At 47.3% G+C, this 22,857-nt stretch overlaps 1 protein-coding gene across 2 annotated transcripts in view; it reads right to left on the bottom strand.

The window, feature by feature from the left end:
• Window positions 1–2,528: 2,528 nt before the first annotated feature.
• The window catches only part of LOC101941434 (fibrous sheath-interacting protein 2-like), a 75,922-nt gene continuing 55,593 nt past the window's right edge, over window positions 2,529–22,857 (bottom strand). The window contains exons 15-22 of one of the 2 annotated variants that reach the window (XM_065556481.1): window positions 18,276–18,403; window positions 13,978–17,001; window positions 12,556–12,855; window positions 11,793–11,884; window positions 10,231–10,277; window positions 6,911–6,969; window positions 3,636–3,693; window positions 2,529–3,161 (exon numbers count right to left, since the gene is read on the bottom strand). In XM_065556481.1, coding sequence (XP_065412553.1) covers window positions 3,019–3,161; window positions 3,636–3,693; window positions 6,911–6,969; window positions 10,231–10,277; window positions 11,793–11,884; window positions 12,556–12,855; window positions 13,978–17,001; window positions 18,276–18,403 — 3,851 coding nt within the window. In that variant the 3' untranslated portion in view covers window positions 2,529–3,018. The remainder of the gene's footprint in view (window positions 3,162–3,635; window positions 3,694–6,910; window positions 6,970–10,230; window positions 10,278–11,792; window positions 11,885–12,555; window positions 12,856–13,977; window positions 17,002–18,275; window positions 18,404–22,857) is intronic. The other variant, XM_065556480.1, reaches the window with a different exon arrangement.

The following is a 22,857-nucleotide window of genomic DNA, read 5'->3' as shown; positions in this document are numbered from 1 at the left end:
CCTGTTTTCTGTGTCTCTTCTTAATGTTCTTTCTCAAACTGTCTTACCCTGTTGGGGTGGGATAGGGGGAACCAGACCAAGTCCCCTCATCCAGTAGGCCAGGGAAGAGGGCTGTGCATGATGAATCTGTGGACCCGAAAGAGGGCAGTTGGTGTCCATACAAGCCTACCTTCACAGGGCTGTAGGTTGAATGATTATCCAACTGGAAGATATTTTTTTCCAGTGACAAGATCAGGAAGGGAGTTTTGGATCCCCTGTGAGGGGGCCTCACTGAATGTTCAACCATGCCAACTGAGGCTTTGTTTCTGGAGTCCTCTCCTGCAGGGACCAGCTGGTGTAGGATAAGTAAAGCTGTGTGTCATCTGCATATTGCTGTCACTTGAGTCCACGTTGTCTGATCAGTTCACCTAGTGAGTGCCGGTCAATGTTCAGTGGGACTGGAGAGAGAATTGATTTTTGTGGGAATCGACAAGGGAAAGGTCTGTTGGCAGAGGTGCACTTTACTCTGAGTCATCCCACAGAAATGAATGGGACTATTCATGGAGTAACACATTACTCAGCGTGAGCAAGAGTGGCAGAATCTGGCCCACAATGTTTCCATGGATAAAATGGCTTGGCTGGATGGGATCATAACCCTGTCTAGCATGTTCAACTCCCGTGTACTGCAGACTCCAACGTGTGTATCGTCACACATCTTTTATCTGTTGTCTCCTTATGCATAAAGCCATAACCACACACATCCTGTGAAATATTATTGCGCATAAGATTGGCATGTATGATGTGATAACAGCCCAGGAGTGTGTGGCTGAATCTAAGACATGCTTGCATACACTATAAATGCATCACGGAGAGGACTAGATTTTTGTTTTTCAGCTGTTACTGTTTCAGCACTGTGTATATATGCATGGCTCTGAAACCTCTGAAGCAGGGGTGGGCAAACTTTTTGGCATGAGGGCCACATTTGGGTGGGAAAATTGTATGCAGGGCCATGAATGTAGGGCTGGGGGAGGAGGTTTGGGTGCGGAAGGGAGTGTGGGGGGTGTGGTGTGCAGGAAGGGGCTCAGGGCAAGGGGTTGGGGTACAGGAAGGATGCAGGGTGCAGGAGGAGGCTCAGGGCAAGGTGTTGGGGTGCGGGAGGGGGTGCAGAGTGTGGGAGGGGGCTCAGGGTAGGGGGTTGGAGTGCAGGAGGGGTGCACAGTGTGGGAGGGGATTCAGGACAGAGGGTTGGGGTGCAGGAGGGGATGCAGAGTGCGGGAGGGGGCTTGGGGTGCAGGATGGGTGTGGGGTGTGGCAGGGGGTTGGGGTGCAGGAGGGGTGCAGGGTGCGGCAGGGAGCTCAGGGCAGGGGGTTGGGGTGCAGGAGGGGTATGGGGTGTGGCAGGGGGTTGGGGTGCAGGAGAGGGTGCAGAGTGTGGGAGGGTGCTCAGGGCAGGGGGTTGGGGTGCAGGATGGGTGTGGGGTGCGGCAGGGGGCTCAGGGCAGGGGGTTGGGGTGCGGGCTGCAGGGACGTGGTGCTGGCCACTTCTGGGAGCGGCACAGGGCTGGCAATCCCGCGGGCCGGATCCAAAGCCCTGACTGGCTGGATCTGGCCCGCGGACCATAGTTTGCCCACCCCTGCTCTGAAGCCACCACAGAGATGCAAAGGCACCAGCTGGATGCTTTTGACATGAAATAGTAACAGCATATTGAAGGCGTATGGTGGTTCCACTATGTTATGAACAAGGATGTAAGGCACTGGATCAACCAGCCACCAACGTCTTCTCAAATGACTATGCCGGCTCAGGTGGCTTGGTCATCTGCTCGGTGTGCCAGGATCCCTACCACCCCTCCAGCTTTATGTGGTTAATCCAACAAAAGCTGGTTGGCGAAGATCTTGAGGAAGGTCTTGCATATGCTGGAGGGATGTTGTGGCTTCTGATCTCACCTGCCTCAGCCTTAACATAGACATAACTATAACATTGGTAGGAGCCAGACTCTCTGGAAAGAGGTGAACTGAATTGTGCACTCAGCGCTCCACGAGCAGGAGAGTGTTTGTACAGTGTGTTCACAAGTTCTCAGGTCCTATTGGTCAACAAGAACTGCTGGGGCAATTCAAAGTGGCCTGTTAATTGGGAGACAAACAGGAGCATTATCTGCCCTCAGTTAAAAAAAAAGGGGTATTGAAATTCCCTTTGGTTACGTGCTCTTAATTGTGTGCCTGAGGCCTGATGAGATGTGGGGTCCAAGAGACATTCTGGCAGGGTCTGCACCGCTGATAAATAGATGACATCAGGGCTATCTAACTGCTCATGGCTACAGCATGGTTGTCTCTGGTACACATGACAGCAGGGCTCATCCTAACAAACACAGCTATACCAGCACCTGTCTCTCTGATGCAGAAGCCACAAAGCATTATGTTTACCAACGCAGCTAAATGTGCTGCATTAGCAGGGCCGGCTCCAGCATTTCTGCCGCCCCAAGCAAAAAAAAAAAAAAAAAGCCGCAATCGGCGGTGGCAGTTCAGCGGCAGGTCCTTCGCTCCTAGAGGGAGTGAGGGACCTGCCGCCCCCGAATTGCCACAGGTGCTGCCCCTCTCCCTTGGCCGCCCCAAGCACCTGCTTATTAAGCTGGTGCCTGGAGCCGGCCCTGTGCATTAGCACCTGGCACAAGCCAGGGAAAGCAGTTAGTTCCCGGTACCTTATGTCACCGAAGAACAGGAGCACTAAGTTTGCTGCTGCTCTGAAGAAGGACGTTGAGATGTCTGCTGGCCTCCATGACAGCACTCCCAGCTGTCCATTAGGTTGGACAGGATGGCAGGCAGCTGGGCTGTGACATCTTCCACCTGTAAAAAGAATAACTCACTAGTCCTTTTGTTTAGGTTTCCCTGCATTTGTCTCTTTCTTCTATTAGGGTTTGTTTAACTCCATGAGATTTAATCTACAATTAATCACTAAAGTAACTGACGAACACCCAAACCCAAATAGTTGAATATGCGATTTATTCTCTTTGACATACAAGTTTTGCATCTGGTATGAATTTTCTAAGGGGTCGCTGGGGTTGGTGATGAAATGTCGCTTGTGCTGCTGCATGATTGTGAGAAAACTGTGGACAGAACACCAGGCACCTTCTCAGGCACTGAAGCCCCTGAACTGGGAGTGGAGGACTCTGAAACAGCAGCATCTCCTGTGGAGGAAACAAAACAGGGGTATGACATGTCAATATGTACCATATAAACTCTGCACTCTTGCACCATATTGGCAGCCAGGGAGGATAGTAATAAACTATGGCTAAGCTCTGTATAGACAACAGTGTGCTAACCAGTAATTATAGATTTGATGAAATACTGTCAGTGAAAGGCTAGTTGGGGGTAAGAAAGATAGTCTAGTGGGTAGAACACTGGACTAGGTTGCAGGTAGGTCAGGGGTTCAATTCTTGGCTCAACCACAGATTGCCTGTGTGACCTTGGGCAAGTCATTTAATTCACCCTGTGCTTCAATTACCAGCCTGTCAAATAGGGATGATATGTCCCTACCTCTCCGGGGTTCTGAGAGTCTAAAAGCCATTAACAATTGGGATGCACTTAGATCAGACAATGATGGGGGTCATATAAGTACCTAGATATATAGGTACAGACAGTGATGGGGGTCATATAAGTACCTGTTTTCTCTTGTAATGAGCAGCCTTTATTTCCAGCGTCTTCGTAGGGTAAGGCAAACTGCACCATGAGAAGAGTAAAGAGTCAGTGTATGATTCTGTCTCATTCATGCTCTTCAGAGCTATACAGCTACCGAATGAATAACAAGAAGCTCTTAACTGGGGGGGGGGGGGGGTGTAATTCCAGCTGTAGTTCTGGTAATGACAGGAATGAGGCTGGAGGCACTAGATGTAATTATAGCCTCTTCAGCATGTGGATTAGGGTGTCACAGTTTTCTAAGCGGTCTCTAACCCCAGCTGCTGGACAACAAAAGAGCTGACCTTCTAGCCCAGTGCCTGGATTACTTGATGAGCACACAGGGATCTTGAAGGGAGGCTGCCATCTGGCCAGGCAAAGAACAGCACCCTATTGATTTCTTTTAACAAATTCAATCCAAACCATTTCCTGGGACCATGTAAATATCAGCCCTCCTCATTACTGACCCCATCCTTAAGTTAAGGTGACTATTCACATGAGCTACAGCTGTTGTATTGGCTCCAGTTTCCCCAAGCATTTGCCACTTTAGCTTGGAGCTTGTGAATTATTATAAATACCAGTTGGGGTGAAAGCAGCTCAGGGGGATGAAGATGTTTTCACTGAAGGATGGGAAAAGTAACAACTGACTCATGTTTTCTACTTTTAGGGTCCACTGGACCATGTCTCGGAAAATAACAAGACTTTGTTACTGGACTGTAAGTAATGGCCAGTGGCATGGATCCCTCTGAGTATTTGTGTCTTCACCCATCAGTCCGTGCATTTGTCTCCTTTTAGGTAAATGAGACCTCAAGGCTGATCCCACAAGGGCTGATAACGCATAGTCAGGAGCAGACTGACCGTAAGTCCAAATCTTTCTCCTGTCTAGCAGAGACCTGCAGAGGGCAGAAAAACTGGGGCTACTGCTATTTATTGCTTCTTTATGAAAAAGCCCTGAAATAATTATTCCAAAAAGATTTCTGTTTTCTTTTTTCATTTTAGAAATTCAGGCCTTCTCCACCCTGCTAGCAACTAGAGAACAAGAAAAATCACAGGAGTGAAAGTTTAGCAACAGGGAAGAGAAGGGATTTTTAGCCAGACTCAGATTGGTTTTTTTTTTTGGTTTTACACCTATTTGACTCCTGTGACTGTTGAACACTTGGGAGACAGGAGTGTTTTTGTTAGAGATTGCACATCACCACCCTGTTAGCTGAGGTGTAGAAGCTCATAATAGACATGGAAGACCCCAACCTGTTCTCTAGCAAAATCAGAGAAGACCAGGCTTGACATGCCTAATATTTGTAAAGGTTAAAGAAAAGAGGGGGGGGGGTTGTTTGTTTTTAAATAACCCCTCCAAGTATTCTGCATCCAAGAGAAAGCAGCAAAAAAGGGCACAAACCCAGTGTTTTAGAAAGTCCTTTGCAGCTCACCTTCAGTCTAAAGAAAGACTCCAGTATCTGCTTCTGATGCCACTACTAGCCCGTGGAGCCATATCCCATGAGCATTATCGGCTCTTTCCTTTTACTCAGCCCAGGTTTGTCTTATCAATAGAAAAGAGGGGGAGCAATCTGAGACCCAAGCTAGCCGAGGTTTAGTGAAAAGATGTTACAAGCTTACAACTTGCTGAGCTAATAGCTGGTTCATCACAAATCCTTCTCGTCTACTTTCTCTCTTCTGACCCCTTTGGATAGGCTACTCTGAATAGCTGTGTGTATTAGAAGATGATGCTGTTGTGCAGATGCATAAAATAAGGTGACCCGATTTTTGATCACATTTGTTTGGGTGGCGGCACATACAGCCTGTAAGGGTATGTCTACGCTGTAATCACAGGGTGTGATGGCAGCTCGTGTACACATATCCACGCCAGCTTTAATTAACTAGCTTGGATACTGGAGCAGCTGTGGTACCATGGGCTTCTGCATGGGCTAGCCCCAGGAGTAATTGCCCAGGGTTCTGAGTGGGTTTGTATAGTGGCTTCATTGCTCTAGGACCCAAGCTAGCTAGATCAAAGCTAGCTCGGGTATGTCAGCTCAAGCCGCAATTACATCCCAAGGTTATTCTAGACCAATGGTTCTCACCTACAGGTCCAGGGCCCCCTGGGGGGCCACGAGCAGGTTTCAGGGGGTCCGCCAAGCAGGGCTGGCATTGGACTTGCTGGGGCTCAGGGCAGAAAGCTGAAGCCTTCCGCACCCCCATGTGGGGTGAAGCCCTTAGCCCCGCCACTCAAGGCTGAAGCTGAAGCCTGAGCAACTTAGCTTTATGGGGCCCCCTGTGGCATGGGCCCCAAGCAGTTGTCCTGCTTGCTACCCCCTAATACTGGTCCTGGCTTTTATATGCAGACAAACAGTTGTTGTGGCACAAGTGGGCTGCGGAGTTTTTATAGCATGTTGGGGGGGAGGGGCTCAGAAAGAAAAAGGTTGAGAACCCCTGTTCTAGACATACCCTACAATCCCTTTTCCCCAACTGGCCAGTCCCACTGAGACTCCAGTCGCTAGGAGTCCTGGAGTCCTACGTACTACCCCCTGAGGTTGGGTATTTGGGGGTTATTTTTAAAAAAAGGCACAAGTAACCCAGCTGCCTCCTTGTACAACTGACCTAGTATATCAGTGTGACAGGAGTCCCATCTCTGGCCCTGCACCTGACAGCACTGCTAGTGCTTGGTGGCCAGCACAGTCACAGCAGCACAAGCTGGGGCTTAGATGGCGAAGAAACATGGCTCCTAGAAGAGACAGGAAGACGGCAGCAATCTGTCTGGGAAAGGTTCTGTTTGACACAGGAGGAAATGGCCTGCTCATTGTACACCTTTCTGAGGGTTTAACTGCTCCTCTGCAGGTACAGAGAGTATAACAGGCAGCTGTGGAGTCATTGGGGGGAGGGGCTGTAATTCCATCCAGGGTCCTGGTGATGCCAGGAATGACAAGAGGGAAGTCACTAGATGGAATTTCAGCTCCTTATATAACATTTAAATATCCATATTTTGAGTAAACCGTGGATCCATCCACCTTTTGTGTGGGAACCTCAGCTCCACCCATTCCCTGTTCCCTCTACTGCGTCCCTCTTTCTCTGAATATCCCCAGTTTCTCTGTGCTTCCCCCTTGTTTTCTCCAACTGTCCCCACTGCGTTTCCTTCTGGCCCTTTCCTGCTGTGCTTTCTAGCCTCTCCTTCCACTCCTGATTGGGTCCCCGGCTGCCTGCTCTATGCTCATTGCCAAAAGCTGTATACAAGGAGTACCTCTCATGTAAAACTATTTTAAAACAGATTTACCTCAGAAGTCCTTAATGTGTCTTCAGTATCCTGAGCATGGGGCGTGTTAACATATGGATCTGTCAACGAGAACACAGACATCGTTTGTTCAACCATCTCTAGTTTCCACTTCAAGTTCTTACACATTGCATCACTCTTCTAGCATTACTGGAGAGCAGTATCTTGCCTCTTTTCTCTCATGATGTGTTTGTAAATATAGTGGGGACTGTCTTTTACCTTTAGGAGTTTTGCTTACATTCAGGGGGCTTTTTACTTTCGGGGCACGTTTTTACAGTACCTAGGACAAAGAGGCCCTAGCCTGTAGGTGCTGCCATAATAAATAAGCAACAGTCAGGGCCGGCTCTAGATTTTTGGTGCCCCAAGCAAAAATTTTTTTTGCTGCCCCCCACCCCAGCCCTGGGCTCCCCCCACCCCGCACCCCCCTGCTGCCCGAGTCCTGGGTTCTTCCTCCCACACCCGCACCCCCTGCCACCCCAGCTCTGGGTCCCCCCTTTTATCCTCCACCAGTGCCCTCCCCCCCCAACTACACCCCCGCTGTCGCCCCAGCCCTGGGCTCTCCCCACCACCACCATCACCTGCACCCTCCTGCTGCCCCAGGCCTGGGTCACTGGTAACTCGCTCCCAGGGCAGGTCATCAGCATCCCGCTCATGACACTAGCAGGGGCGGAGGCTGCATCCACCCAACTCCTTCCCAGCGCCCAGGGGGGCCCTGACTCTCTGCCCGCTCCTCCCTCACCTCCAGCCAGTCTGGCGCTGGCAGGGTCGGGGTAAGCAGCGGGGCTCCCGGGCCGCGCCTCAGCCCAGGGTCCCTCCAGCTGGGACTCAGGTCTCCAAGACCAGCCGGGAATTGGGATGGCAGAGCCGGGGGGACCGCCCCGGCAGGGGGCTGAGGAGCCGGGGCAGGGCAGCCTCAGAGGGAGCGGCCGGCGGGGAACGGAGCCCCAGAGAGCGGGACGTGGGTCTCGCACGGCAGCGCCCCGGGCACCGGTCCCCTCTATGGCCCCGCTGCTGCTCCTGGCCACCCTGCCGCAGCCCCTGGGTGGCTCGGGCCACTTTGCCCAGCCCTGGCTGCGGCACTGGGGGGCGACCGCCCTGCAGCACTTGCAGGCGGCTCTGTGCGCCCCGCGGGGTGGACCCCAGCCCAAGTGTCCTCCGCTCCATGTGTTGGAGCCCGCCAGATGGCCCGCCCAGGCCCGGTGGCACAAACCACAGCGGCCCCAGGGCGTCCCCCGCGCACGACGCGCTGCTGCTGGACCCCAGTTCCAGGGCCAGCTTTGGCCACCCGCTGCGGCTCTTCCACCTGGACTTCGACATCAGCTTGGGGGCCGGGACAGCGTCTACCTGGGTGAGTGGCCACAGGGCCTGCCCCCAAACACACACACACATACACACGGATGGCCCGAATGCCGCCCCTGCAAATGCGCCGCCCCAAGCACTTGCTTGCTTTGCTGGTGCATAGAGCTGGCCCTGGCAACAGTAACAATACATGGAATAAGATGGGGGAACAGAGAAGGATAAACCCATAAAGTTTATCAGTGATAGTTTATGCTCCATTTCTGCAAGTCATTAGTGGATTTTAATCATAGAAATAGTGCAATTGTTTCAAGGCCTGTATCCATTACAGCAGCCTTTACTGATGCACCATGCTTGTCAAGCACTGTGTTCCAAGGAAGCCAAAACTACCCCCCGGAAGCAGGAAGTGAAAAGGGGTTCTTATTCAAACACGTGCTACAGCCGATATGTTCCAAGCAACCCCCGGTAAGATCATCCCCAAAGGCTGGTATATCAGTCATTTCACTCCCCCCACCTTACCAGATCCAGTCCTTGTATCCCCTGCATTCGATTCAGGCAGCTTCCTCCTTCACGCTGCCTAGGTCCAGCAATAAGGGCATCACAGGACAGGCAGGCTCTGTCTCAGTAAAGTAGGACAAGGAGCCGAGGGAGGAGTGGGGGATGAAGATGGGAGACAGGTGGACATGGGGGACAACTAGAACTGGGAGTAGTCAGTGAATCTGGACTGTCTGGGCAAGGAGACTGGAACTGGGAGGCAGAGAAAGAAATGGGGGGAGGGAGGGGCTGGGAGCTGGTGGGTAGGTGGAGAGACTGAGATCAGCTGAGGAGCTGGGATGAGACTGAGACTGGCTGGGCAATGGGATTGGAACTGGGAACCAGTGAGCAGGAAGGAGATGGAGAGAGGGGAGACAGTTCTGAAGAAGAGCAGGATGAGGGCGAAGAACTGGAACTGGCTGGGCAAAGAGCCTGGGACAAGAAGATGGGGAGTGGGAGACAGACTGGATGAGGAGCCTGGGACAGGAGACTGAGACTGGGAGCTAGTGGGGATGAGGAGCACAGGTGGGGGGGGGGCGATTGGAACTGGGGCAGGGGGAGAGAGACTGATCAGACAAGGAGCCAAGAATGAGGAACGGGGACTGGATGTGAAAGCAGTCTGGAGACAAGGAGCCGGAGATGGATGGTGAGGAAACTGCAAATGGCTAGCCAAGGAGACTGGGCCTGGGAGCAGTGGGAAGATTGGGACTGGGTCCAGAGTGGGAGACAGGTTGGGCAATGAGGGGTGAGAGGTCTACGGAGAAGATACTGGGACTTACTCCATTAGGAGAATGGGACAGAGATGAGGAGCCAGAGGTAGGGAAGAGACAGGACTAGGACAGGGATAGATTGGAGGAGAAGTGATAGATGAATCTGCCCTGTAAAGCACAGAGACTGGAATGGCACATAAGATTTCTGAGTCTCACCATTCCTCTGCTGTCAGCAAATATCTGTGAAGTCCACTAGCAAAGTGTCTTCTCCTCCTCTAAGCTGGTCCACATAGAGTATAACGGCTATTAGTTACTCTGTTAACTCAGGTGGCAAAGGTCTGAGCAGTGGACATAAAAGTTCTAACCCTGCTGATGACCCATGTGGGTGTCAGTACGATGCCACATGATGGAATTTCTGTTTTTCCAGTTTGCTTTTTTTAAAAATCCTAGAAAACGCCACACAAAAAGCTATATTTAAAGAATAGTACTAAGGAACAACCCCAGAGTGGGTCTATCCACAGGGATCTTGTGGAAAAAACAGTATGTGATCATGTAACTGAAGACTGTACCATGCATACACACAAGGGGGCTGAATTAAAGTCACACAGGTAACATTAATTCTGACATTTCCTAACTTTTGAGTGCTTGACTTTCCAACCTTAATAATGTTCTTTTAATTTAGTTTTTGTGTGTGCAATAGCATTTTATTGCATACAAAATATCAGTATTCAGATTAAGAAAAAACTTCAAACTCTGAAATAAGTAAAAAAATCAAACATTCACCTTTGTCCTGGGTCTCAGGAACTGGCGATGTTTCTTCAACACTCTCACTGAAAAACAACAGAAGAAAGTAATTTTAACTATAAATAATAGTGATAAAGAGTAATAAGGTCTAGCACTTTTATAGCATTTTTAGTCTTCAAATCTTATTTGGGTTGGTCAGCACTCGCAGGGTCTGTCTGCACTTTGTACCTGGTACAGAGCTCAGTGCATCTCCATCGGTGCATAACAATTAAGCAATAGGCATTCCCAGCACTTTGTCTACAGGGAGGGCACTGCCTGGATATGCTTGCAGAAATTTGCTTCATAAAATTAGTGTTACAAGCAACTGAAGGTGTCAGAGAGTCACTCCCAGAGCTTCCTTTCTTTCCTGCTTTGGGACACATCTTTGCTCTACTGCTCGGAAGCACTATATGGGGGAGAGAATACTGGGAGCTTCTTCCACCGGTCCAGCAGCAGGATAGGGTTTCAAACACCAGGCTGGGTTGCCCAGCATGGTGCAGTCACTTTGTGCAACACCATTAGAGAATTCTGAATGTACAGCTGATGTATCTAGCCCCAAGAGGAACACCCCAGCACCAGAGGGCATAGGGCTGCTATATGGCCTCTTATGCCAGCTCCCATTCTCCTTGCTGATAGCAAAGGAGGCATGGCCAGAGGAAAGGCAATGTGCCCAGATTGCCCCTGTGCACTGATCTCTAGCTGAGGTTTTGGCTGCTTATGGGTGCTGGAATCTGGTATAAGTTAGAGCAGTACTAGAGACTGGTCCTGCAGTCAGCAGCCCCTAGACTGGCAGAGTGCGAAGGTAAATTTTATGTCCCCCTACCAATGCTGTGTGTGGTTCAGCCAGACCCCAACACCTGGCCTGTAATGTTAAATAGAGTTCTATACTGAAACCAGCTAGTGCCACTGATAACTTACCATGACTGCAAAGGGGCATTGTCTGACACTGCTGTAGTCTAGCCCCTTGCATCCTGTGTATCTCCTGAGAAGCGCTGACCCCCTCCCTTCCCTTTAAAGTCAGCAGTAGTTGACGAAGTTCAGCAGCTCACAAGCGCAGCCCATGCCGCAGTCTGCAGCATCTGCTGGAGGTGGGTGCAAGGTGCACCCACACCGTGCATTCCAGCTATGGCCGCCCTGAGCCATTCTGCCCTGGGAAGTGGGGCTAGGATGCCTGGGGAGCATAGCAAAAGAAACCGCTCTCAAAAATAACCACCCCCAAACTTTGTCAGTGAGTATTTCCAATTGTGAGCTGTGGCTGTGGATGTTTGTGTGGAGATGGGAAGACAGAAATGAAGGATATTTCATGGTGACAGAATAAATTAACTTTGCCAAGGAACTTAGGAGTCATTGCCATGGAGTTTGGTCCTATTGTCCAGCAGAGTAGCCAGGGCTACTGGTCAGGGTTTCGGGGCTGGTCAGGGGTGAGGAGAGAGTTGGATGGAGCCTTGTGTTACTTCAGAAAGAGCCCCATAAAATCTAGAGACAGCCCTGCCCAGGGACCTCTGGAAATTCCCACCCTCATGCATAGATACCTCCCTTATTTTTAGCATCAAAGTAGTTACCTTAAACATGGAATGCCCTTGCTTAGAGCAGACAGCAGATCTATGTCCAATTTAGGGCCTGCCAAGTTAGTTAATATTGTTTCTTCCATAATCTGAAAAACAATTACATTTATTTCTCGCAACATTCCAATTCCTGGCTCACTCATCTCACCTGCTTCTATTCCTTGCCTCTCTAGGGCCTCTTTTTGTTCCCTTCATGATAAGATCACCTGAATAGTACTGCCTCACAGAGGAAGGCAATAAAGGGGAGGTGGACCCATGGGGAGTTCTAATGAAAAGCTAGAAAATAATTTATGCAACACCTGGATTAAAAAATAATCCAAAGGACAAATAATGAAGTTAGGGATAAATGATATAAGAGAGGGGAGTGAGATTCCATGTGGGACAAGAAGTCAGGCAAAAGTCCATACCATTTTAACAAGCCCTGTATGTTTCCATTTTGTAATATGATGTACAGTTCATGTGTTCAGCTATATTTGTTGATCAGTATCAACTTCAAATTCAATTCTCTGTTTTCTCCCTCTTCTGATCATGAAGGAGGATTTTAAACAAGACCGGACATAGCTCTGATCTCTGCAACACCTGCCTCTTATTTTTGCTTAGCCCTATGGAAAATGGCCAGACTGTGTGGGTGTGCTGCACTTTGCATCCTTGGAGGTCTGATCCTGTACTCAGTGGAAGGTTTATCATTGATTTTAATCGGAGCAGGACTTGGCCCAGTGTAATCAGGTGAAATAGTAAAGGTTTCACGTACTCCACTTACCTTGTACTGATCCTCTTTCTCAGGGGCCTGGGCAGCAATTAAATTATTCTGCATATCAGCCAAAGGGGCACTCTCATAAGCAGGCATGATTTCCTCTTTCCCTGCTGCATATATCTGGCTCTCAAAAACCGAAGCGGAATCTACTTTTACAATTTGTTCAAAATCCTCGTCCTCATCATGTTGAATATCATATGAGACGAGTCGTAAAATAAGTTCCTCCTTGCTCTTGACATCTTTTAGAAGTTCCACCCTGGTGACATCAGGTTTCTTCAGGTTCTGAAATGAATTTCTGCAAACGACCTGTTGTTGAAGAGACAACTTTTGAAGAGAACAATATTTCAGAGTAGTTTTTCGTACAATTTGTCTACTGTGCGCTAATTATAAAACAAGATGGTACGGGGAGACTGTTTTAGCCTTGCATATGGATACATTGTTTTTACTCCATTTGAGTACGCAGGAAAAACCAGGACTTTGTATTTGAAACATTTTTTTTTAAATAAAAGGCTGTTCACTCTGTTGGATGAGGTGATAATCACAGGAAAGGCTATCATAAAAGAGAGGAAACACAGCAGACCCCCGGAAGGATGAAATCTTGCCCTCACTGACATCAATGGGAGTTTTGCCATTGCCTTCAATGGGGACAGGATTTCACTCATAGTATCTACTAATTTACCACAAGTAAAGAGGTTGGAGGCCAGAGAGAGGCTCAGTGCCAGATATTGCCACCCTTACTCAGGCGGGGTAGCATCTTACTCCAGGGGTAGTTCAATTTAAGTTAATAAGACAACTGGAGAAGCATGGTACCACTCAGCCTGAGTAAGACTATCAGAATCTGGCCCTGAGTGATTTGTTCCGGGTCACACAAGAGTCAGGAGCAGTTTTGGGAATATTAATCTAGAAGTCTTGACTCTAAATTCCCTTCACTAACCACTAGACACACTACCTCTCTTTTACTATCAGGACTAGACTTGCTACCAAGATGCCAAAGACTCTTTTGAACACACTCGTGATAAGAAATCAACATTATATTCTTAGTATATACTTTGCCCACTCTATTGTATTTAAACTTTCTGAATGAAAAGAGATGAGAATAAAATATGAAGGCAACATAAACTATCAAATACAATATCCAAAACAGACTACTTGGCCTTGATTCAGCAAAGCACTTAAACATATGCTTAATTTTAAGCATATATTTAAATCCCATTGACTTCAATAGGACAGGAGCATATGCTTAATGTTATGCATATACTTAAGTGTTTTCCTGAATTGAGGCCCTAGTTGCCAATCCCGTAACCTGCTTAAGCATGTGAGTAAATGCTTAAATGCTTAAATGCTTTCCTGGATCAGGATCATAGTGACAGTATGATAAACAATTTTTTACCAATTTTCATATGAAAATTACCCATTCTTTTTACTTACATCCTTTGGTTTGACATCTAGTCGTCCTAAAGCATTCACAGAGGACCGTCTTTCTCTCCTTTTCTCTATATCACTTTCAGTAGCTGTACTTAGCATACTTGTCTTAGATATCGATTTTTTTCTTAGTTGTGGTAGCTCTAGTCCAGAATGACTCATGTATGTTTCATTCAGTTTCTCAATAGGCTCTGTTTTTATGGAAATAACTGCTAAATGGTCTGAAATAACATTTGGATCTATGTCTAATGGTTTTTCTCCAATATGAGCGATTATTTCAACTGGTAGCTCTTCTTGTAGCAATGTTTCTGCTAGATGCCCATTTGCATCCCTCATTGACTCTCCAGAACTTCCTGCCTCAATATTTATTTGAATGGAGACTGATGAAAGATCTTTGTCAGCAGTACTGTCAACCTCTATAGTACTGCAGTTATCAGTTGGTGACTGTTCATTAAAAGAATGTATTAGCTGACCACTGGAGATTTCATTTATTATTATACTGGCTGTTCGTTCAGGAAAAATTGTTCTGCAACTTGTGACATCTTGATAAAGGGCTGGCTGAGATCCAGTTTCTTGCAAGACACTATTGTAAATGCTTTGAACCACTTGATTAACAGTATCTTCATACTCTGGATTTAAATGTTGGTCTTCATCTGTAGCTCCTACAAGACTGATTTTATTTTTGGACATGCTTTTTTTTACTGACTGTTTAAGTGTGTCCGTAATCTCATTCACTTCAGTTTTTGATAAACATCTTTTGTGTTCCAGGCTTGTGCTACAAACGGAGTTTAAGATTGTAGACACCAATTTACTTATTATTTCTTCTACTACTATTGCAGGTAATGCACAATCCTGTGATTGTGATAGCTGATACTTGGTTTCATGTGTTGACATGAACCGGCAGTGCTCTTCATACACCTGCCTATGCCTTGCTTCATCTCTGGGAGATTTCATTATGCCCAGTGGAGAGAAGGGTTTCCTTGGAAACTGCTTACCAATAGGAGGTAGAGTCATCCTGGAGCTAACTGCTCTTTGTTTAGTTATTGTTCCCAGCGACGGTCTAGAAGGTCTTGCTGTGGGAGCTGACATGTAGTACATAGACTTTTTGGTCACCTCTGATGGCGTGTGAGCATCCCGCTCTGAGAATTTGTGGATTGTTGGACAGAGACGAGATGGAATTTCCTCTTCCATTTCTGTTTCTTCCTCAGAATAAATCACCATTCCAGGAACATTGATAGGTGGAAAATTTTCCCTTGGGTCAAGTTCTTTTAATTTTCTAGCAGGCAGTTTTATTCCTTCTGACATTGCAACACCTTGACCATGAATTTTATTATTTCCAAATGTTCGTGCAGACTTTTCCATTTCAAGATTCCCAGATTTCAGTTCCAAAGTAATTTCAGTTTGAGGGTGAGCACATCGATCTAATACAGCACCAATTATCTCGCCTGCCATAATGTTTTCTTCGGAGTCATCATACAATGGGATTGTTTGCCTTTGGCTAATTTCTTTTTCTAGCTTCCGCTTGAAGATTTCAAGAACATCATTAACAGCAATTGTAGCGTAAATGTTCAATTCTGAATGGAGACCTTGCACTTGGACAATAGCACTTTCTATGCTTTCCTTTGTAATCATACTGCTTACCCTTGATACATCCGATGAACTCTGGAATTGTTCTAAAGTTGGCAGCGTTCTTTTACTTGTAGTTCCTGGCATTTCATCTTCAAATGCTTTAGATGATACTTCTATTTCATTTGCTATCTGGGTTGAGAGAGGCCTTAAGCATGGTGTCTGTTGTTCACTAGAAATATTTTCAACAGGGAGTTTCACTATTTCAGAAAATTTACATTTAAAGTCATGTTTAAACTGAAAGGCTACAAATGACTCTAGTGTGAATACAACACTTTCCACAGCCTCTTTGGATATTTTATCAATAGTAAATGAAGAAAATGTTGGGTCATAAGCAGGCAATTCAGCTTGCATGATCTTATTTTTTTTTGATTTGGAAACTCTGCTAGTTCTTCTGCCAGGGACCTGGTCTTTCCTTCTTATTACAGGTTCTTGGTCTGATGCCATAGTGATGCTAGACACCAAACACTTGTGAAAGTTATCCAAAACAGTTGCTACAATCTCTTTAGCAACTAATCCAATTTCTTTCTGGAACTCTTTATGAAAAGTCTCAGGAAATTCAGTTCTTTTAAAACTACTACAGAACAACCTTTCACTAAGCTCAATGGGAGCGTTCTTTAAAATGCTGACAGAATCACTTAGATCTTTTACTCTCCTAAAAACTTCCTTGACCACATTCTCGGCCACCTGTAGCATTTTCAAGTTGTCATTGTTATTTGCGTCTGATACTGTTTGCTTGTCAAACACTTTTTTAAAAATACCTCCTTTAGGAAGATCTTGATTTAAGTCTGAAAAAATATCCTCACCAATCAGACCTTTTTTTGGCTTGGTATCTTTTGTTGCCGATTCACGTTTAAAATAAGTTTGGCTAAAAGGAAACTTCTCTGTGTTGAAAGTCTTTGTGGGAAACTCAGACATAGCTCCCATGCCCACAACTTCCCGGCGCAATCTCGAAATACATTCAGTATGATACTGAGGTGGTGTTGCTGTTTTCCCCTTGTGAACACATTCTTTCCAAAATTCACTTTCCAGAGACCTCTGTGTGCTCTTTGACAGAGACGTGAAAGATGATTTTTGAGATTGCAATGGAGTTGGTTTCCCTCCTGTCACTATCTTGAGATCACTTGGTGAGCTGGTGGCTTTTATGCTTGTATCTGTAAAGATGACCTTTCTGGTACTGGAGGATGGAAGACTTGCAAACACATCAAAGAGCTCTCCATTACATGTGCTACAGCTACTAGAGTTGTCTGAAGAGAGTGCTGACTCTTCAGATATTGTATATACTGTATCTTTAATTCTCTCTTCATACTCAGTTACTGCTGGGTATAAGATACTTGTTACTTCAGCCACGACCCGTGTCAGGATATTCTCTATTGTATTGTTCAGTTCTTCAGTTATGGTGTTCTGTAACAGAAGCAAACAATAATGGGCAAGTTCATGCGCTTATTCATTCAATTTTTTTTGTTCATAAGCTATAAATTACTTATTGTATGCTTTTTATGAACTTTCATGTAAGCAAAGTATTGCCAGGGCAGAAAGAGAATTTTGGCCCTGTGGCAAAGATTCATTTAATTGCAAAAAGAAATATGGTTCAGGAGGAAGTTGTGTTGAAAGGACAGGTCATCCAAACAAAGAACAATACCATGTGGAACAGTACCATGTCAGAGAATAAAAACAATACCATGTGGAACAGGTGTTGGTATTCTCTATTATATACTGGTGAGAAGTCACAAAGCTTGACAAATATTTGATACTGAAAGGAATCCTGGGGAGAGTGCAAAATTTAGAAAGACTGAGCCATTTATTGGCAGAAATTTATATGCACAAAATAATTTCAAATAGTGAATATATCCTAAAATCAGTTTGTTCACAGAGAACAAAGTTACGTTCACCGAGTAGATATCGGAAAGTAACTGAAATACTTCTCTGATGGATTATATCTACTAAGGGACAACCTGTCCTAAATGCTCAATTACTGTGGGATAATCTACATTCATTCCTATATTTGCTTTCTACAACCAACTCTCTGTATAACTTTTCATGAGTGATTTACCAGAGTATTCTGATTCTAATATCTAAACTGTATTGTTACATTTATTCATCTAAATTTGGGTTACTGTAGATTATGTACTATAGGTATCTTATAAATTTTTTAACAAACTTTTTATTTGTGGATAATCTAAGTACTATTCCCAGATGTACAGACACTCTTTTCTCAACCTGTGTATTATATAATTTAAACATTAGCTTTAATACAAATTTTAAATCTGTTCATTGTGAATTGCTAGCCCAGTTCTACTCAGCAATTATTTCCCCTGCCATTCAAGTTCCCTTTCAAGTCATTTAGGACTCTTCAGCAGTCTTGAGAATGCGTTTTGTTTCACCCGATTTTTGTCTCTTCTCAGTTTGTGAAAGAATGGTTGTTTGTTAGTTCTGAGACCAAAAAGAAGGAAAGACCTTTATTGGCTCCACTAGCTGATGTCTCAAACCCTGAACCATGCAACTACGAGAAACAGTCCAAAGAAAGAAATGACCCACCTCTATTCTGGAATGCAGTGTAGTCATCTGGTGACTCCTACGTAACAATACATTTCATACATGAAACACAACTACACACATCCAACAAACTGTTACTTTTAGTTTTATATTTGAGATGTGTACGTTCAATGACTTCATACCTGGAAAAGTGCTCTGTTTGTGACATTATTAGCCATCTCATCAAAGCTCTGCTGAGAGACCAGTGAAGAGAGGAATGTTTGTGGAAAAGACTTTCCATTAAGCGAAGGTCGATTAGAAGGAATAGCACCTGGGGGAAAAAATTGAATAAAAAATAGTTACTCACCTTCTTGTAACTGTTGTTCTTCGAGATGTGTTGTTCACGTCCATTCCAATCAGGTGTGCGCGCCGCATGCACGATCATTGGAATGTTTTCCCTTAGCAGCACGGGTCAGCCGTGGAGCCCCCTGGAGTGGCACCTTTATGGTGCTCAATATATGACCCTGCCGACCCGACCCCCCTTCAGTTCCTTCTTGCCGGCTACTCCGACAGAGGGGAAGGAGGGTGGGTATTGGAATGGACGTGAACAACACATCTCGAAGAACAACAGTTATGAGAAGGTGAGTAACTGTTTTTCTTCTTCGAGTGCTTGTTCACATCAATTCCAATCAGGTGACTCCTAAGCTCTACCCGGGAGGAGGGGTAGGCGTCAAGGAACCACTGATTGGAGCACGGCTCTGCCGAAGGCTGCATCATCTCTGGCATGATGGGTGATAGCATAGTGAGAGGTGAACGTATGGACCAGTGTCCAAGTAGCTGCTCTGCAGATCTCCTGTACCAGGACTTGGGCCAGAAATACCGCTGAAGAGGCTTGAGCTCTTGTGGAGTGAGCTGTAATAGGCGGAGCCAGGACCTTGGCCAGCTCATAGCATATGCTGAGACAAGATTGGGCGTCCTTTCATCCAATCTGCAACTGTCATGAATAGTTGGTTCGATTTTCTGAACGGCTTAGTACGCTCAATGTAGAATGCCAACACCCTCTGGACGTCCAGTGAATGAAGCCGTTGTTCCCGGGCACTGATGTGAGGCTTGGGATCAAAAATGAACAGGAAGATATCTTGGGTGGTATGAAAATGAGACACCATCTTGGGAAGAAAAGTTGGGTGAGGCCTGAGTTGCACCTCGTCCTTGTGGTAGACCGTGTGAGGTGGATCAGAAGTTAGTATCTTCAGCTCAGACACCCTCCTAACTAATGTAATAGAGACTAGGAAGGCAACCTTCCAGGACAAAGAGAGCAAAGAGCAAGTTGCCAATGGCTCAAAGGAGGGCCCCATGAGCCTGGATAATACCAGGTTACGGTCCCATGGAGGTACTGGCTGACAAACATGTGGGTATAACCTTTCCAGACCCTTCCAGAAATGCCCCACCATGGGATTGGTGAATACAGAACGGCCGGACGCTCTCGGGTGGAAAGCCGAGATGGCCGCAAGGTGTACTTTAATAGAGGACGGTGCAAAGCCTTGTTGTTTCAGGGGTAGGAGGTACTCTAAGATGAGTGGAACTGGTGCCTGTAAGGGAGGTTTATGATGCTCCTCACACCAGCATGTGAACCTTTTCCACTTGGCTAAATAAATGACCCTGGTGGATAGTTTCCTGTTGCCGAGAAGGACGTTTCTGACAGGACTCAAGCACAGGAGCTCCATCAGATTTAACCATGAAGCTTCCAGGTGGTGAGATGGAGGGACTGAAGGTCTGGGTGGTGAAGGTGGCCGTGGCCCGTGTGATTAGGTCGGGGCAGAGTGGTAGAGCTATCAGGTCGTCCACTGACAGCTTCAAAAGTGTGGTGTACCAATGCTGACAGGGCCATGCAGGAGCAAGGAGGATTACCTTTGCCTTGTCTCTGTGGATCTTGAGCAGTACTCTATGCACGAGAGGGACTGGCAGGAAGGCATACATGAGGTGGCCTCCCCAGGGTAGTAGGAATGCATCCAAGAGGGAGCCCAGGCTGTGGTTCTGAAAGGAGCAGAACACTGGGCATTTCCTGTTGTTCCTGGTGGCAAACAGGTCGACCTGGGGAAATCCCCACCTTTGGAAGATGGAGTGAATAACATCTGATCGGATGGACCACTTGTGATTGCAGAACGATCTGCTGAGTTGGTCCGCTAGTTCATTCTGCACTCCTGGGAGATAGGATGCCTCCAGGTGAATGGAGTGTGCTATGCAGAACTCCCAAAGTTGAAGGGCTTCTTGACATAGGGGAGAGGAACACGCTCCCCCCTGCTTGTTGATGTAAAACATGGCAGTGGTGTTGTCTATCATCACTACCATGCACTGGCCTTGTAGTATGGACAGGAATGCTTGGCAAGCCAATTGTACTGCTCTGAGCTCCCTGATATTGATGTGAAGAGAGAGCTTGTCTTGCAACCATAGCCTCTGCGTCTGGCGGTCCCCCAGGTATGCCCCCCAACCCAACAATGATGCGTCCATTACTAGGGTCAAGGTGGGCTGTGGGCTGTTGAAAGGAACTCTCTTGCACACTGTATTGGGGTGGAGCCACCAATGGAGGGACTGAAATACTTGTTGTGGCAATGTAAGTACTGAGTCCAGCCTGTCGCGCCACAAGCGATATACAGAAGCAGGCCACGCTTGGAGTGGCCTGAGTCTGAGTCTGGTATGCCTGACCACGTACATGCAGGCTGCCATGTGGCTGCGGAGGGCCAGGCAAGCCCAAGCCGTAGTGGTGGGGTACTGCATGAGGTCCTGAATGATGCCCGCTATGGCTTGAAATCGTGTCTCTGGTAGGTAAGCTTTCTCTTGTATCGAGTACAGTACCACCCCGATGAATTCTATTCTCTGGGTTGGTGATAGGGTTGACTTGTTCACGTTGAGAAGTCCTAGTCTCTGAAATGTGGATTTGACTAGTTGGACGTGAGACTCCACCTGCTCCCTGGAATGGCCCTGCAGCAGCCAGTTGTCTAGGTCAGGATATGTCTGTACCTGCCTCCTGTGGAGGAAGGCTGCTACCACCAATATGCACTTGGTGAATACTCGGGGCACAGTCGATAGGCCGTATGGGAGGACCGTGAACTGGTAATGTTTATGGCTGACCACAAACCGTAGAAACCGTCTGTGCTGAGGTCGAATGGCTATGTAGAAGTACGCGTCTTTCATGTCGAGGGCAGTGTACCAGTCGCCCAGACCCAGGGAAGGGATAATTGTGCTCAGGGAGACCATGTGGAATTTCAACTTTACCATGAACCTGTTGAGTCCACGCAGGTCTAAAATGGGTCTGAGACCCCCCCTTTGCCTTGGGGATGAGAAATAATGGGAGTAGAATCCCTCGCCCCTTTGCTCCTGAGAAACCTCCTCCACAGCCCCTATATCTAGGAGCAATTGCACCTTCTGGATAAGGAGTTGCTCGTGAGAAGGGTCCCTGAAGAGGGATGGGGAAGGTGGGTGGGTGGGTAGGAGAGTGGGAGGGAGGGAAGAAGCAGAACTGGAGAGAATATCCCACCTCTACCATGCAAAGAACCCAATGGTCCGATGTTATCTGGGACCATGCAGGGTAGAAGTGGAATAGGCGATTCAAAAAGTAAGGAGGAGGATCTGGTGTCATGACAGGTACGCCGTCCTTGGGCGCCTCTTCAAAAGGCCTGCTTTGAGCCCAACGATGGCTTGGTCGGGCCCTGGACTTGCCCTGACTGGGAGTGGGGTGGTTTGCACCTAGAATTTCTAGACCTTCGTCTGTAAAAGTCTTGTCTAGGGTGAGCAGGGTAGGACCGTTGCTGTTGGGGCTGGGGCTTGAAATGTTCTCGCTGGAGTGCTGGGGTATGCATCCCCAGCAACTTCATCATTGCCCAAAAGTCTTTTAAGCTGTGCAGCTTAGAATCAGTTTGGCCTAAGAATAACCCTGCACCCTCGAACGGAAGGTCTTGCAGGGTTTGCTGCACTTCTGGAGGTAAACCAGATGCCTGCAGTCATGCATCCCATCTCATGGCTAGACCAGATGACAGTGTGTGGGTGGCAGAGTCCACTGCATCCAGAGGAGCTTGAGGGGAGGTCCTCACCACCGACTTCCCATCTTCAACGATAGCCATAAATTCGGCTCTGGAGTCCGATGGTATAAGCTCCTTATACTTCAACATCAGGGCCCACGAGTTGAAGTTATATCCTTAGCTGCAGGCCCACAGTTGAATAGACCTTCCTACCAAATAGGTCTAACCGTTTTGACTCCTTTGACTTCGGAGTTAGCCCCTATTTTTCTTTCTCATTAACCATGGCGACCACCAGGGAACATGGCTGCAGATGAGAAAACAAATACTCATATCCCTTGGACGGGACAAAGTACTTGCATTCGACATCCCTTGCAGTGGGTCTGGCAGAGTGTTTTCACATTGCTCTGTATAGTTTTAATCAGGGGAAGAGTGACTCTGGATGGGCCTTCCGGTGTTAGGATATCGACCATAGGGTCCTCAGGTTCGATAACCTCCTCTGCCTGCAACCCCATGTTGCGGGCGAACCTGCGCAGGAGGTCCTGTTGTGCCCAATGGTCTATCGGTGGAGGTCCAGAAGCCGAGGCCCTTGCCACTGCCTCGTCAGGGGACGAGGATGATGAGGCTCGGGGTGGCACGGAGTCCTCTTGTCCCTCAAGCTCTCTGGCCTTGTCCTGTTCGATATCTGGGCCCCGTGGGCTGACCCTCATTGCGATGACAGTAGCCTGGTCTGCCATTGGTATTGTCGCCGTGGCAACCTCTGTGATGACCT

The sequence above is a fragment of the Chrysemys picta genome, chromosome 9, assembly GCF_011386835.1.
Source record: "Chrysemys picta bellii isolate R12L10 chromosome 9, ASM1138683v2, whole genome shotgun sequence".
Taxonomy (NCBI): Eukaryota; Metazoa; Chordata; order Testudines; family Emydidae; genus Chrysemys; species Chrysemys picta.
This window is presented reverse-complemented; position numbering and strand designations above follow the sequence as displayed.